Below are 15,661 nucleotides of genomic sequence, written 5' to 3'. Positions count from 1 at the left end.
GAAACAACAGGACACTAAGCAGCCTCCAAAACACCCACAGCTTGCTCGTGCGACTCCAGAGCATTTTACACATCGAGTGATTTTATCCACCAGTAGCACCAAGTTTTGCCCATCAGATTTTGATCAAAAGGTTTCATGTTAACAGGCTTTCTCCAAAGGCACAAAGAAAAGTAACCACTCTTCTTCAGAAATAGAGGCAATGGAAAGAATGGGGGGAATGGAAAGAAGCTGGAACACAAAAAGTTCAATTTAAACATAAGGAAAAACTATTTTACTGTTGAGGTGAGGAGCCCTGGCACAGGCTGCCCAGGGAGAGTGTGCAGCCTCCTTCTCTGGAAGTTTCCAAACCCGCCTGGATGCGTTTCTGTGTGACCTGATCTAGGTGGACCTGCTTTGGCAGGGGGGTTGGACTAGATGGTTTCTAAAGATCCTTTCCAACCCCTACCATTCTATGATTCTCTGACTAGAAATAAGCTGGGCATTTCACAACACAGAAATAGCTTCAAGATGTGACTTACATACACCAGGCGTGCCAGCGGCACAGCAGAGCCAAATACAATGGCACCATCGGCCTCCTGGCTGAAAACCAGTCAAATTAAACATACCAGTCATCAGAAAAATCTGGTAGAAATATTAGCATCATTCCTAATGAAACCCATCAGTGGCAGAGAGCTGGTGAATTTTATGACATGCACATACAGAGTTTGAGTGTATCTTACCTACTGGGTATCAAGCTCTTGGTTCTCACATTAGAGTCTGATTAATATTTTACCAATGACATACTACTAAATTTACTACAGATGGTGACACCCGCGGTATTTGTGACTACTTATAAATCAAATAGGATAAAATATTTACACTCCTCACGCTGAAATTGTTATAATCATTTGGCCAACGTACGGTTTGTTCCGAAGCAGAAAGAAGGAAGCAGGACACTGCTCACACAGCAGCAAATGCTCACGTCCAGTAAATCCGATGGCCTACTGCCACCTAAAGGAGAACGGGGGAATTGCTCCAGGTGGAAAGTCGCTACCGCCGGCGGAATTAATACTGTAAATTAAACTTATGTAAGGAGGAGACAAAGTTAGTATTTTAATCGGGATGAAGAAGTCTTTGAAAACGACAAAAAAAAAAGGAGTGAGAATTTGCAAAAGCTGCTCTCCCCCAGTTTCTCAGCGTTTTGTAACCTGTGGAGCATGAAGGCAGGAGGTAAAAAACAATTTAACATCGTAAAGGTACAATTTTGCAGGGCCAGCCTTCCCAGGGCTTTGCTGTGTCTCCCAGGAGATTCCACACAAGAAAAGCAATGAGGTTTTTAAAAGAGTACATTTAATACGGTGACATGATTTCTCTACAAAATACATCTGGCGTTTTAGAAAGAGGTCAGGTGATCCACACACAATTCAGCAGATCTATGGTCAGCGAACTGCTGTAAGAAGTAGATCACAACCTCTTTTATAAATACAAAAGCAGGACTACTCTATACACAAGCCAGGGGAAATGAAACATTCCAATGCTTATTGCTGCAGTAAATATGATACACTTGTGTGGCCCACATACTCTTCACAGGTGCCATGTTCTGCAGAGGTGGAATCCCAGAGAGTACAGGAAAGTTCTTCACCTTAATCATACTCATCTCTACCACAAGCAAATGTTGATTCCTTAGAAGACATGAATTGCTATAACAACTAAGTCACAAAGGCAATAAAATCTCTCTGCTTCTGACCATCAAGAAGATGGGTGTCAAACAAAACCCTCTAGAGACAGGGAGTAAGGCATTATTCATCTCATCCAATTTAGGTGCTTACATTCCCTATAAAGATGACAGAAGATCATGTAAGACATCTAATCTTTTCCATATTGACCATACAAAGGACTCGTGCTTTTAAATGAGATGTTTGAAAACATGGCCACCTCCTGACAGAATGTATTTGGTGCAATTAGGCAGTATTGTCAACTAAGGCATGGAAGTTACCTGTCTTCTGAACTTCAGATGCTGGTCCCTGCACATAAAGGGAAATGGCTGCAAAAACAACTGTTCTGACCTTCTGAATGCTGTTCTGCTGCTTGTCCCCCTTCCTCCACCACCCAGACAAGCAAGGAAAAAATAAAACCACAAAAGATAGCACAAATATTGCTGTGAACACTTTTACCATGCAGCTTTTCCACAATGAATATTAAGACTGGAAATAAATTTGCTTAGAAATTCATGTGACAAGTGAAAAGGAAGAGAAAACACGGATCTTCAAGTGGAAGTTGCTCCTTCAACTGCTGGGGAGACACCAGTATCCAAGATGTGTGTCCAAAGACTAAATGTTTCAAGAACAGAGGAACACTTTTGAGGTTTGCTGCTATCAACAAATAGAATATGGCGGTGTTCCTCCATACTTAAAATCACAGAGATACTGAAAGTGTTCCAGGCAACTCTCTGAAACATTCAAGTGTATGTTGGCGGTTCTCAGCTGCTTGAAGGTTTAATTAAGCAACTTGCAGGGCCAAGATGACTTTCCCCCCACCCACCCCCTGCCACACAATACAAACAAAAGGGAACAGCTCACCCTGTATCTCTGTGTGAGCCAGTTTACACCAGAGGTAGAGATTGTAAGCTAGCTGTGAGAACTGAAGAGGAGGTATCACATAATAACTGAGACAATGAGTTTCTCCATGAGGTAGATGGAGGAAGAGGAAATTGAGTTGAAGCCCCTCTACTCCAAAGCACAACCCTAATATCAACCTTTTCCCTCCCCGATATTGGAAGATGTAAAAGAGAGGGGGCCCTCAAAATGACCAGAAAGCCAAGGGATTTTTAGGATGCCCTAGAATAGAGATCCTGAACCTATCTGTAGGCCTCAGGTGTTACTTTCTTCAAGTCACTCACTAGAAATAAGCACCCCAAAGTCCATACATGCTTGACACAAAGCTGTGTCTGTTTGAAGCTGCTTTGTGTATTGCTCAGCTCAAAACTTCAACTTCCAAGCGTGTTGAACTGCATAAACTTTAGTTATTTCCCAGGAATTTCATCCATAAGGAGACAAGAAGATTGGTGGTTGTGAAAACCATGAGACACATCTAGTAACACTGAGGTATTAATTTGCATTTACCTCAAAGATCACTGTTGCTACCAGGTCTGGTTCTTAAAGCAGCACAAGGAAAACATGGTATCCTCTCCTCAACATATTGCCATCCTCCAAAGCTATATGCCTTTGTTATAAAAATGGGTAAATATCCAGTAATTTTAGTAAACTCTGATTCCTGGAGCCTGAATTAACATTATGTCCAGAATATGACATCTTTAAAATATTTGAGAGATGTATTTGAGAGGGAAAGAAAAAATACAAACAACCCCAAAGACAAAACCAGTCTTAAATGCTGCAAGAATTAATCTTTATGATTCAGCTTCTATTCCAGGCTTTATGAATCTGACCATTAAAGAAACAATGGACTCTTCATAAAAGCTGAAAATGAGTGCCAGCATCCTCATCCAATTCCAAATCTGTCAAGTACACCTACCTACCTAAGTTTCACTAGCTATATCCTCTGGATGTAGCATTGCCTGGCCAAACACATCACATTTCAGTGGTGGCTTAAGAGCTACCCAGTTCTGCAAATAGGAAAACAAAGCCTATATAGAGTTTGGTCATTATTCATAGGAAGTTATCATTTATCTAAAGGTAACTATACTGCAGTACTGCATTGGAGTCCTGATTGATAATAAACTGAGTGTTGGAGTGTGGCCAGCAGGTCAAGGGAGGTTCTTCTCCCCCTCTACTCTGCCCTGGTGAGGCCTCATCTGGAGTCCTGTGTCCAGTTCTGGGGTACTCAACTAAAGAGGGACAGAGAAGTGCTGGAGAGAGTCCAGTGCAGGGCTACAAAGATGAGGGGACTGGAATATCTCTGTTATGAGGAAAGGCTGCCAGAGCTGGGAGCCTTCAGCCTGGAGAAGGCTGAGGGGGGACCCTACCAACACTAATAAACACCTAAAGGGTGGGTCAGTCTTTGTTCTTTGGTGCCCAGTGACAGGACAAGGGGTAACAGGCACAAGCTGGAGCACGGGGGAATGGAAACATCTTTCATATAAGGAAAGGCTGTGGGAACTGGGGCTGTTTAGTCTGGAGAAGAGGAGACTGAGGGGAGACTGAGGGGTTTTGGAGTCTCCTTCCTTGGAGGTCTTCAAGACCCGCCTGGACATGTTCCTCTGTGACCTGATCTAGGTGACCCTGCTTCTGCAGGGGGATTGGACTAGGTGATCTCTAAAGGTCCCTTCCAACCCTACCATTCTGTGATTCTATGAAATAACCAGAAAAATACTGCTTGTGTGTTGTCTGCCACATCCCTCAGAGGGAAGTCAAAAGTACCTCGGAAAAAAGCACCAAGAAAAATAGATGAGGGGAAAAAAACATAACAAAGATAGATAAAACCACCAGGTCTTAAAAAATTACTATCACAACAGGGCAGAATGGTCATCACAGTAAAATCTGCCTTAGAGGGGAAAATAATCTTCAAACCAAAAAGTGAACTGAGAATTGAACATGAATCTACAGCAAAGTGCTGAGATATCAGCCAGAATACACAGGGAAGAGGGAAGAAAGTGAAGAGTATTCATTTATTTTTGTAAAGAATATGATACAGCAGAAAGCCTTTTTTTTTCCCCCCTTCAGTGATTTTGTCAGTTAAACTCAAAACTTCCTGGCCTTCAGCCATGGCTTCAGACACTGATCCTCACAGGACTTTGGTTCTTGATCTCTGGAAATGCAGATCACCATCCCTTCATGAGACAGAGCAGAGAGACCAGGTAGCACATCCAGTTTCATTGCTCAGTGTATCAGTCGCCACTGATTTCAGTTTACATCAACATGCCAGATAAACTGCTTGCTGCTGAAGAAAGAGCACATCTTGTTCTCACTCTCCTTCACTCCTGGCTATGCAGTCCCAACTGTCTCCTTTAATCATCTCTGATGCTCATCAGATCTTTGCCATGAGACAATTTAAACTTGGGAACTTTGTTGTAATTTGTTTTCTTCCTCCTTTTGAGTTATTCAGGAATCTGACAGAAAACTCTTAGCTCACAGAGCAGACCAGAAAGCATTTTAGCTGTGAAAAAGTAAGAAGTTGCAGTGGATGGGGACAAAAGGGGCAAGACCCCACCATTTTTGGCAGTAACATCCTTCCCACCTGGCACACTGAACCTTGCAGAACATGTGGCAGATGCGACTGCTCTGCTCACCAAGGCAGACACCTTCAGGCATAAGAAAGAATAAAGAGATGTGAAATTCAGGTGATCTGTTTTGCACATATGGTTCCTCAGCTGTGCCACAAAGAGGGAGGCTGCTGCTAACAACCCTGTGGGCACACCATAATTATGATACTGATCTGTGTTCTCAGTGGTGAAGATGCACTTAATGATTTGGTCATTTAAAGGAACAGATAATTGTTCATCTGCTGGACTAACACAGAATCATAGAATGGTAGGGTTGGAAGGGACCTTTAGAGATCATCTAGTCCAACCCCCCTGCAGAAGCAGGGTCACCTAGATCAGGTCACATAGGAACATGTCCAGGCAGGTCTTGAAGACCTCCAAGGAAGGAGCCTCCACACCCCTCTGGGCAGCCTGTGCCAGGGCTCCCTCACTGAAACAGGGAAATAGTTCTTTCTTATATTTAAGTGGAACTTTTTGTGCTCCAGCTTCATCCCATCACCCCTTGTCCTGTTGCTAGCTACTATAGGAAAAAGGGATGTCCCAACCTCCTGACACCCACCCTTTAGGTATTTATAAATGTTAATAAGATCTCCCCTCAGTCTCCTCTTCTCCAGACTAAACATGCATGTCTACACTAACATACCGACTCCTGATACAGAAGCAGCAATACAGAGTGGGGAAAAGGGACATTTTACAGCATTTTTCCTTTTAAAAGCACATGGACACTTACTTTCAACCCCATAACAAACCAGAACAGACAAAAGCAAGCAAAGCTCATTCCTTTTTAAAAATCCTGACCTTTTTTTGGTCATGAAACAGACTACCACAAGGAAATCCCCAGGATTCTTTGGAATGCAGCAATTTACAAGACGTTGTCTTGAAAAACGGATTGAAGATCTTAAGCAACACAAAGAGCATGCAGCACAAACAACGTGCAGTGATAGGGAAAGCACAGTTATCAATGTGTTCCAGCTTTACTTGTGTGTAGAAAAAGAACACTTTAGAAAGGGGGAAAGACAACATAAAAAGCTCAGTGCTTAACACGGAGGTTTGGGCATGAAAAGTTATCCGGCCAAAGCTAGGGCAGTGCATTTAGTTAAGATTTTCCCCTCACACGAGGGAACCCAAACCGCGGCGGAACCGGCTCACAAACGCTGCGAGCAGCCGTGCAGCTCACCGGCAGGTGGCAGCGGCCTGCCCGTAACCCCGCACCCGGCGGCTCCCTGCAGCACCCAGGGAACCACAGCACGCAAAAGTCCATTCCGGAACCCCCCCACACCTTCTCCTCACTCACACGTCAACCACGATCTGTTTGCTGTTCAAAAGAGCTTGCCTCGTAACTAGTGGTTCCCTCCCGCCCCACCCCGCCAATACGGCTTTCTCGTAAGAAACCTGTGCGTTGAACGGGAGCCCTTCTCAGCCAGGCAGTTCCCGAGCTGTTTCCAGGAGCACAAAGCTCTGCCCGCCCTGAGGGGCTCCGGTGGAGGCGCGCGGGGACCACCCGCCCCCGCCGCGGGCCTCGGCTCCCTGAGGGGGGAACCGGAGCCTACACCGCCTGCTCTCAGGGCTCGGTCCAGAAGCGCCCGGTACAGCTCAGCCCCAGCGCTGAAAGCACCCGCTCTCACCCCCTCCCCGCGCCGAGGAAGAAGCTCCTCCTGGTCTGGAGAGATGTTTTCCCCCGGGGCCGTCTCCCTCCTCAGACCGAGGCGCCCTCTCCCCTCCGGAGCCGCGTCCCGGCCGGTACCTGCAGGAGGCCGCCCATCTTGGCGCGGAGGGCGCGGAACTCCTCCGGCGCCGCCTCGGGGTAGAGCTGCCCGCGCAGCAGCTCCTCCGTGATGTCCGCGTTGCCGTAGTAGGCGGCCTGGGCGATGCCGCTGAGGAGCGCGCTGAGCGGCTTGGAGCCCTCGGGCGGCGGCGGCGGCTGCTCGGGCGCCGCCATGGCGGGGAGGGCGGAGGCGGCGGGGGCAGCGCCTCGCCTCGGCCCGCCCCGCGCTACGGCGGCCGCGCGGCCACGGCCCTCGCCACGGCGGTGGACGGCTGCTCTCAGCAAGGTAACTACGTACCCACCCCCAGGAGGAAAAAGCAGCGGCTCTGACCTTCACATGGATTTTATTTCACACGACTGTTTCAGGCATGTACCCCAACCACAAAAGCCCCAGCCAAAGCCCCACCCCGTTAACCAGCACCACGCAGGAAGGACTGGACTGGGCACAACGACTCTTGCTTTCTGAGCTGTTTCTTCAAGAACACAAGTAGTCCATTTTACTAAATATTCAGACATTTTAAGGGAACTGGGCCAGACTTTGCATCTTACAGTGAGGGGACAGGGTAGACAACGCAACACAGGGACTGGTAACATAAAGGTATTCATAAAAATCACGTGTGTTCTTTGTGCACCATTCTATACAAGCTTAAATACAAAAAGATACTAAAATGCTGTGTATATACAACTACGTGCAGTCACAAAAGAGACTGTGTGCTCTCAGATACCTACAGCAAATTTTCTTCTGCCACTAACACAGTGGTGGCACCTACCACTCCATTATTTAAGTCCTTTGCAGATACACTTTTTTAATGACACAAGAGAAACAGCACATTGCTCAAAAATATAAAAGGTAAATTTATGATCAACACGATCCCTTCTGCCCAGTCCTTTATTCTGCACTTTTCTGTAAGCAGAGAACAAGTAAGAGAACAAAGATGTAGGAGCTGTCCTGGCCCGAGGAGGATTACAGGGAACCCCATGTGAACCTAGAGATAAAGGAAGAATTAAGAGTACCGTGCATCAAAAAGTTTCTTCCACTCTCTCCCTCCACTGAGACAATATTTAAAGTGTCCTTTTTCTCCCTGGGTATTTAGATTAATCAGCATCTTTAAAAGCTTTTGAGAACCTGGAAATACAGGAGTTCCTTTCAATCACCACAAATGTACAGCGTAAGAAATGTTAACTCCGTTAGGATACAGCCTCTTCATTGCACAGTCCCCTTCTGGGACTCACAGCTCTTCTGATGAGCACAGGCCACTGCTGCTTGTACAAGAAAAAGAGAGCAGGGCAGGAACTCTTCACGTTTATCCAGATCACCACGGAGTACCGAGTTCTATCATCCTGGTTTAAATGTCAGAAGATCTTGTCCCTTGATGGCACCTTTTTGTCTGCTGCAGGCTGACATTACACCATGAAGTCCAAAGAAGCAATGCTGGCTTACTGACTCAGGTTGAGGTACAATGACAAATTTGTTCTTATAATTGTGTTTTCTTCTCAGAGCCTTACGCGAAGACAGCAAAATCAGCTGGTGAAAAGTGCACATTTTGTCTTCAAAACCAGTATAAAAATCACACAGAAGGTTCATGGCAGCAACTAGTGACCTGTGTCTTTAAGAATATTATTTATTTTGTAAACAACCTCATTTTTAAACAAATTAAAAATACACTGAAAAGTTTCTCTCTATATATTTACAGTACATGTTCAAACTTCATTGTGACACTGGTTTATGCAGAGAAACAAAGAGTTCTTGATCCAAAGAGTCAGTTGCAATACCACCCACCTTGGGGGGTTCAGCACAGCGCTCTGCCAAGGCCCCGTCCCTCCAGCAATACTTCATTTGTTATTATTGATCACTTGAACTGTTTTTCGGCCATAATGGTAATAGCTGTACGCAGACGTTACCGTTGTCAGAGCTGTGATGCACCTTTGGGGAAAACAGGGTCCTGTTAAGTTACTGGAATCCAAGTATGATAATAAAAAGCATTATTTAAGTGTCTTCCTTACTTTTCACTACACAGTCAATGGCTGTGCCCTACAGAAATGCACTTTACAGGTTATACAATGAAACCGAGTGCTGTGTGGCAGATCAGAGCAAGCAAAGGAGCTGCCACGCAGCACTAAGCAGCCTGTTCCAGGGTAACTGCACACTAGGCCACATTTTTATCACATTAGCACTTGTAGAGTAGCACAAAGAGGGAAGCACTCAAAACAGACAAGATTTGAACTTCTCAATTTGACCAATCTCCAAAGCTGAAACACAGGTTTTGGCTCAGTTTCTTTCGTTCCCTTCTGTAACGCTGGGTAATTAGCCAGACATATTTCTACATCAACACTGCTCCTCTCTGCCAAAGTCTGACGTAATCGCTACAGACCTGCCCCTCCGTTACCACTGCCCTCCCTGGACACACTGCCAGACTCAGCCAGGTCAGTCTTGAGCACATGTATGGAGGACCTTGGTAAGTTACAGCCAGCACTCCTCACAATGCAGTAACTCTCACAGAATCCCACACAAGCAGCAAGGTCAGTGTCTTCCACAGATGCAACTCTAGATGTGGCTTTCCAACAGGATGAAAAACCACACTGACTGTTAAGATCAAGGTTCCTAGTTCCTTAAAAGCTCCAGGGTTTGGTTTGTGGTGGTTTGGGTTTGTTTTGTTTGTTTTGGCTTATTTTTTCTAAAAGACAAGTAACACTAGTTTTTCCACTGCTTTACACTAAGTTACTGAGTAACTCTGCTATCTGCTGTTGGGCCTCTTTGTTCTGAACCCTTACCCAACTGCTCAGGAGAAATAACTGCACTTGCAATACCTGCCCTCAGCTACAATTCAGATTCAGACACAGTTCAGATCCCCAGTGGTAGCAGTGAAAGGAGCAGCTGTTACTTAAGGAGGTACACTCCTGTAATGCCCTACATCCCTCCCCTTCCTTCCCCCACCAATTTTTTCAGGTGCTTGTCAAATAGGCTTCAGAAACTTAGATTTCAAGACAACAGTTACAGTATGAAGCAAAAACAAGAAAGCACTTCCCATCTATTTTTTACTGATACCAAGGTTGTTTCCTCAAGGACACTTGTGGCAGGAATAAATAACGAATCCATACAGCATTTCTTCCCACTCCCTTCTCTTCCATTACTCAGAATCTGCACTTTGATTGTGAACACCGTGTCTGAAGACTTCTTAGCTGTTATCCCTGGATATTAACTAGTTTCATTGGACTACTTTTTGCTTGTATATTAACAACCACTAAATATCCAGCTCCTTGGTCAGTTAAGCACAAACATGTAAACGTAATTTGGGCATATATGGGTCTCTAACATGATGTGGGCACAGGTTTTGTGTTCCATGTGACAAAACTAACCTCAATTATCAGTTTCTTTAGGAGTACATTAAATTATCTCAAAAGAAAAACCCCAAAAGTGAAGAGATAAGTTACCATAGTGTCTGCAGATATATGCTGTCCACATAATTGAAAACTGGAGCTGCTAAAGAAGCTGCCACCAAAATTAGCTGAACCGCTGTATTCATCTGATAAAAGTAAAATAGGAAATGTGACAAAATGAAAACGTGTGCTATGCAAGGAACATCAACACACACTTTTATTACTGGCTTAAGTATTTGTCTAGATACAGAAAACGTCTTTTGAATAATTTCTTTTAATGCAGCATCTCACACACTTGGAATTAGCACGTGCTCTGACAGAATATAATCAAAAAGCTTTCAGTATGCAAGCTGCCTCCAAATTAGCTGGCACTAACTTGAAACTGTGCTCAGCAGTAGGACTAAGCAGCCTCCTCCCTCCAGACCCCACCCCAAGTACCAAGTCTTTTGTTACTACTCTTACCTTACTAATGAATGTTGGTTTTAACTGGGCAGTGGCATAACAAGGGTTAAAATACCTACTGAGTGTTCTCTGTTGGGGAAGAAAAGAGAAGAAAGGCAACTCTAGTACATTCACTTTGATATCACAGAATCACAGAATCTTAAGGGTTGGGAGGGATCTCAAAAAGATCATCCAGTCCAACCCCCCTGCCAGAACAGAAACACCTAGAGTAGGTCACACAGGAACTCGTCCAGGTGAGTTTGGAATGTCTCCAGAGAAGGAGACTCCACAACCCATCTGGGCAGCCTGTGCCAGTGCTCCCTCACCTGAACAATGAAAAAATTCCTACTTCTGTTTCTTTGGAACCTCTTCTGTTCCAGCTTGTACCCGTTGCCCCTTGTACTGTCACTGGCCATCACTGAGAACAGCCTGGCTCCATCCTCCTGACACCTGCCCTTTACGTATTTGTAAACATTAATGAGGTCACCCCTCAGTCTCCTCCAAGCTGAAGAGCCCCAGCTCCCTCAGCCTTTCATCAGAAGGGAGATGCTCCATCCCCTTCCTCATCTTTGTGGCCCTGCACTGAACTCTCACCAGTAGCTCCCTGTCCTTCTTGAACTGTGGTGCCCAGAACTGGACACAATGTTCCAGATGAGGTCTCACAAGCGCAGACTAGAGCAGGATAATCTCTCTCGACCAGCTGCCCACAGCCCTTCTAATACACCCCAGGATGCCACTGGTCTTGTTGGCCACGAGGGCACATTGCTGGCTCATGCTCATCCTTCTGTCCACCAAGACCCCCCAGGTCCTTTTCCCCTACACTACTCTTTGCATGATGCAGAAGTCAATTGTAGCACTAAAGAATTATGCTGCTGTTGCTCTTATACAAGTTAATACACATTATACATACACACACACAAAAGTTATCAGTAGCTCTGACTCATCTTTATGAAACTTATTTTATGAAATCCTGTTTTGCTTCCAAGTCTACCTGGCAAAAGAACAAGCACAGCGTTACATCTGAGGCTACCCACCCCAGTTCTGAGCAACCGTCAAGCCTCAAGATGAGAATCTCTTCCTTTACAACTTCATTAAAGGTTTTACTCATTCTTCACACTTGTAAAAATCTGGAAGATGCAACTAAAACGAAAGGATTCCATGTTGATGCAATTTGGTTTAACGCCATACACTCACCGGTGGAGAAAGAGTTTTGTATCGCACGTAAAAAACAGCAGCAATGAGCGCCACGTCCCTCAGGATAATCATGGAAGTAAGTGAAACTGAAAAACCAAGCCAACAGCATCTAGTGAGAAACCACATCCGTGATTAAAAACAAAACCAAACCAAAAGGGCACAAAAACACGAAGCAAAATGAAACAACCACTCTCAGATTCTTCTGAACAAGTTTTAACGCACGGCTGAAGATTTCTGATGGGACTTCTGAAAGGGTTTAATCTGGTGTTTTAATACAGTCCAGTCAGTGAGGAAATTCTGGATATAGCTACTGTCACTGCTTTAAAGAAAATGCATTTGGAAATGGCAGAGTATGCTAGTTGTTTGTGTGTATGGTAGCACTTCTGTGGAGTCTGTGGAGGAGGGGAGGTTGTTAAGCTTCTAACAGGAGCAAACAGCAAAGTGGAACTGACAAAGCAAGAGTCCCCAGCCATATGGTTTTCCTTCCAGAAACACAGGACACGTTGCTACACATAAAATAAGCTTCTTAACCTTATATAGTACATGCAATGGACACTTTTTCTCACCTGGGATAAGGTTTGCACAAGTTAGGCTTACATAGAGCACGCTGATGAGAATTTTATCAGCCAGAGGATCAAGAGCACTTCCCAAAGCTGATTTCTGATTAGCCCAGTTTCGTGCAATAAATCCATCCAACTAAGAAAAACAAAGTTCAACGTTTCTCTGTTAGAAAACTAAGAATAAGAATGGATTATAAGAAAAAACTATTTCACTGTGAGGTGAGGGAGCCCTGGCACAGGAGTCTCCTTCCTTGGAGGTCTTCAAGACCCGCCTGGACATGTTCCTATGCAACCTGATCTAGGTGACCCTGCTTCTGCAGGGGCTTTGGACTAGATGATGTATAAAGGTCCCTTCCAATCCCTACCATTCTATGATTCTATGAATACATATGCTACTGTTACAGAAAGATTTCATGAGTGAAGTCCCGTAACACCACAGAGCCAGTGTAATTAAGATGAAACGTGACACATGTTAGCTAATGTTCGTACCCTGCTTTTTTAATGTTGCATTGCCAGATTCTGGAAGCCTCTGAACATATTAAATTATCATTAATTATTTTAAAAAAGGGAAAAAAGGTAACTGATGTTCTAAAATTGATACAATTGTTGTCCTGATGGGTGCACCTGCACATGGTAACAGACCACTAGATGCATAAGCACTGAGTAGACAATGCCCACTCAAGGCTGACCAGGGAATCCCACCGTATCTTAGAGTCCCCCTGGGGCACCTACAACCTCACTTCTCAATGTCACAAAGGATATATATAGCATTGCTACAAAACCAACAAATCTAACAACTGATTTGTTTGATTCATTTCTATTCTACATTGGAGTGTAAACTCCCATGGGATCACCGTAACCCAGGCTATCCCCAAAGTATTCCAAACTGATGCAAACGTACCAAATCCGTCACGCCAGCCAGAACAAAGACACCTAGTGCAACATTGAAATTTTCTTCCACAATCAAATAGCCTAAAACTGGTGCCAAGCCCATTCTGGCCATGGACAGTATATTGGGGATCGTCCAGGGGTTTTCATACTGGAAAGAAAGCAAGCAGAAACTTCAGGCCAGGAACTCTTACTTGGCACGTAACAGAATTAATCGCCAAACGCACGCTTTGAAACCGAACTGACCAGAGAGCCTCCTGAACTCTTGGAAGCCACTTGCCCTTTGCGCAAGGGACACGGCCTCCGACTCCTAAACATTAACTTCGCGTTCCGAAGCAAAACGCGCCGCCACCCACCGCCCCCAAAAGCCAGTCACTGGGCTGCGGTTTGGGCGCGACACCTGTTCTCCGCAGGCGGCAGCGGTGCCTCCGGCCGCCAGCCGCGGTAGCACACGTGCCCGCCCCCGGGCAGCTCCGCGCAGCGCCCGCGACCGCGCTGCCCCCGCGCCCTTCACGTACCAGCTCCGCGCACGGTCCCGCCACGCGCCGCTCCCGGGGGGCGTCCGGCGGCGCGGCCCCGCCGCTGAGGAGGCGCCAAGCGGCGGCGGGGGCGCGCAGCAGCCGCGGGGACGCGCGCAGCAGCCGCGGGCGCTGCCTCAGGCCGGTGTCCGCGCGCGGCCCCGCCGCAGCCCCGGCTCCCGCTCCCGCCACCGGGCGGAACGCGCCGCCGTTGCCATGGCGGCCGCCCGCCCCGCCGCCGCCTCCCGCCTCAGACGCCGCCGCCGCCGCCGCGGGGCCGTTGGCCAGAGGCCTCGCCCCGCCGCCCGGGCGCCTCCGCTCCGCGCCGCGGAGGAGCCCCCAGCAGCCCCTGCCCAGCCAAGCCGCGGCCAGCATGGCGCGGGGTGGCCCGTGCCCGCGGCGCCTAGGCCCGCTGCGGCCCGCGGCCTCCCGCCGCCGGCGCCATCGGCCGCCCGGACAGCCAGGCGGGGCCGGGACCGGGACCCGAGCGGCGGCGTGTGCGTGTGCGACGAGGGCTGCGGACGGGCGACTTTTTGCGGCGTTTTACGGCAGCCCCCTGGCCGCCGCGCCGCGCGCTTTACGGCCGCGTGAAAACCGCGCCTGGGAGGGAAAACGGGGAGAAAAACGCTTTTGCGCCGTTTTTCGGCGTACCTGCCGGACACAGCTCCGCCCGGGGCGCGGACGGCGGCATGGCGGGCGGCTGGCTGCCCGGGGGCACCGCGTTCTTCGCGGCTCTCTCGGGAGCGCTGAAGGGAGAAAGGGGATGGTTTGTCCGTAAGAGATCTCTGGGAGGGCCCGAGTCTTCTCTTGCTCTCGGTACTCGCTCCTCGCACTCCTTCACACACGTTTACTTTAGCTCGAGGACAAAGAAGAGTTTACTTTCCAGGTGCAAATGCTGCTCCTACCTCCAGCCCTGCCCCAGCCCCGACAGACACTGTTGTTTTTCATCTCTCTGACGTGAGCCCAGCTGTGCAAGCGGCTGCCGTGCCAGAGCAGTCAAGCACTGACAAACAAAGGGAGGCTCTTACCAACCAAATGAAACAGAACCCCATCTCCAAACACAACCCCGACCACTTCCATGGAGGTTAAACTCTTACCTCTTGCACTGCTGTTGGAAAGAAGAGACAAAGGGGAGGGTAAGATGTGTATGACCGTTGTAAACGTTGGGAAAACTCAAGAAACTTCACCCCAACTCTGCATTAATCTGTGGGCAAAGGTTAAAGTCACCAACACCAGTTCCCATTAGCTCACACAATTGCCTCCTCATGTAGGATTAACCCCCAGTTTGCAAGAAGGGAGTTCTCTGCTGCCCCAAAGCCATTGCAGGTGGACGGGTGACCACTCTGATGGCCACAGCCTGACAGCTCATACATCAACAAAAAACCATGAACCACAGTTACCATAACAAGCAAACTCCACCTGGGAAGAGCAGACTGCTCACCACTTCAGAGGGGAAACGTGGAGCTGTTCTTTCTTAGCTTTCTCTTCTGTCAAACTTTCTTAGCTTCTCCTCTGTCAAACTACCTTTCCCTCAGGTTCAAAAATCTGTTGAAGCAGATGCGCTCTGAGGCAGCAGTGAGCAGTTGAACATGTTCTTTCAAACCTGTGAAGCTCGTGCTTTCATTCAGAACTGCAGTGGAAGCACGTTGCAGGGTAGAGCCTTATGTCACTTCCTAAAAATGCAGAAATAATGAAGCTTATTTTTTTGTCTTACAGTTTA

The 15,661-nt window shown here is 47.1% G+C and overlaps 2 protein-coding genes across 6 annotated transcripts in view; both read right to left on the bottom strand.

The window, feature by feature from the left end:
• COMMD1 (copper metabolism domain containing 1) overlaps positions 1-7,150 on the bottom strand; it is an 83,285-nt gene extending 76,135 nt beyond the window's left edge. For both annotated transcript variants that reach the window (XR_009818115.1, XM_061989142.1), the window contains exon 1: positions 6,942-7,150. Coding sequence is in view for 1 of the 2 variants with exons in the window: in XM_061989142.1 (XP_061845126.1) it covers positions 6,942-7,136 (195 nt within the window). In the remaining variant the exon portion in view is untranslated. The remainder of the gene's footprint in view (positions 1-6,941) is intronic.
• Positions 7,151-7,308: 158 nt separating this feature from the next.
• Positions 7,309-14,457, bottom strand: CRLS1 (cardiolipin synthase 1). Of its 4 annotated transcripts, none has more exons than XR_009818112.1 (8): positions 13,942-14,457; positions 13,437-13,574; positions 12,542-12,671; positions 11,976-12,061; positions 10,803-10,871; positions 10,395-10,486; positions 8,743-8,886; positions 7,309-8,569 (listed from the first exon to the last, which is right to left on the bottom strand). XR_009818112.1 is itself a non-coding variant. In XM_061989141.1 (7 exons), exons 1-7 carry the CDS (start codon positions 14,314-14,316, stop codon positions 8,796-8,798), a joined length of 981 nt encoding a protein of 326 aa, XP_061845125.1. In that variant the 5' UTR covers positions 14,317-14,457; the 3' UTR covers positions 7,309-8,795. The 4 variants fall into 4 exon arrangements, 1 of the variants encoding a protein (XP_061845125.1); XR_009818113.1 differs by having other exon boundaries at positions 7,309-8,487; XR_009818114.1 differs by having other exon boundaries at positions 7,309-8,463.
• Between the last annotated feature and the right edge of the window lie 1,204 nt (positions 14,458-15,661).

Source organism: Colius striatus, chromosome 2 (assembly GCF_028858725.1).
Source record: "Colius striatus isolate bColStr4 chromosome 2, bColStr4.1.hap1, whole genome shotgun sequence".
NCBI classification, from domain to species: domain Eukaryota; kingdom Metazoa; phylum Chordata; class Aves; order Coliiformes; family Coliidae; genus Colius; species Colius striatus.
Note: the sequence above shows the minus strand (reverse complement) of the source record. Positions and strands in the feature narration are given on the sequence as shown.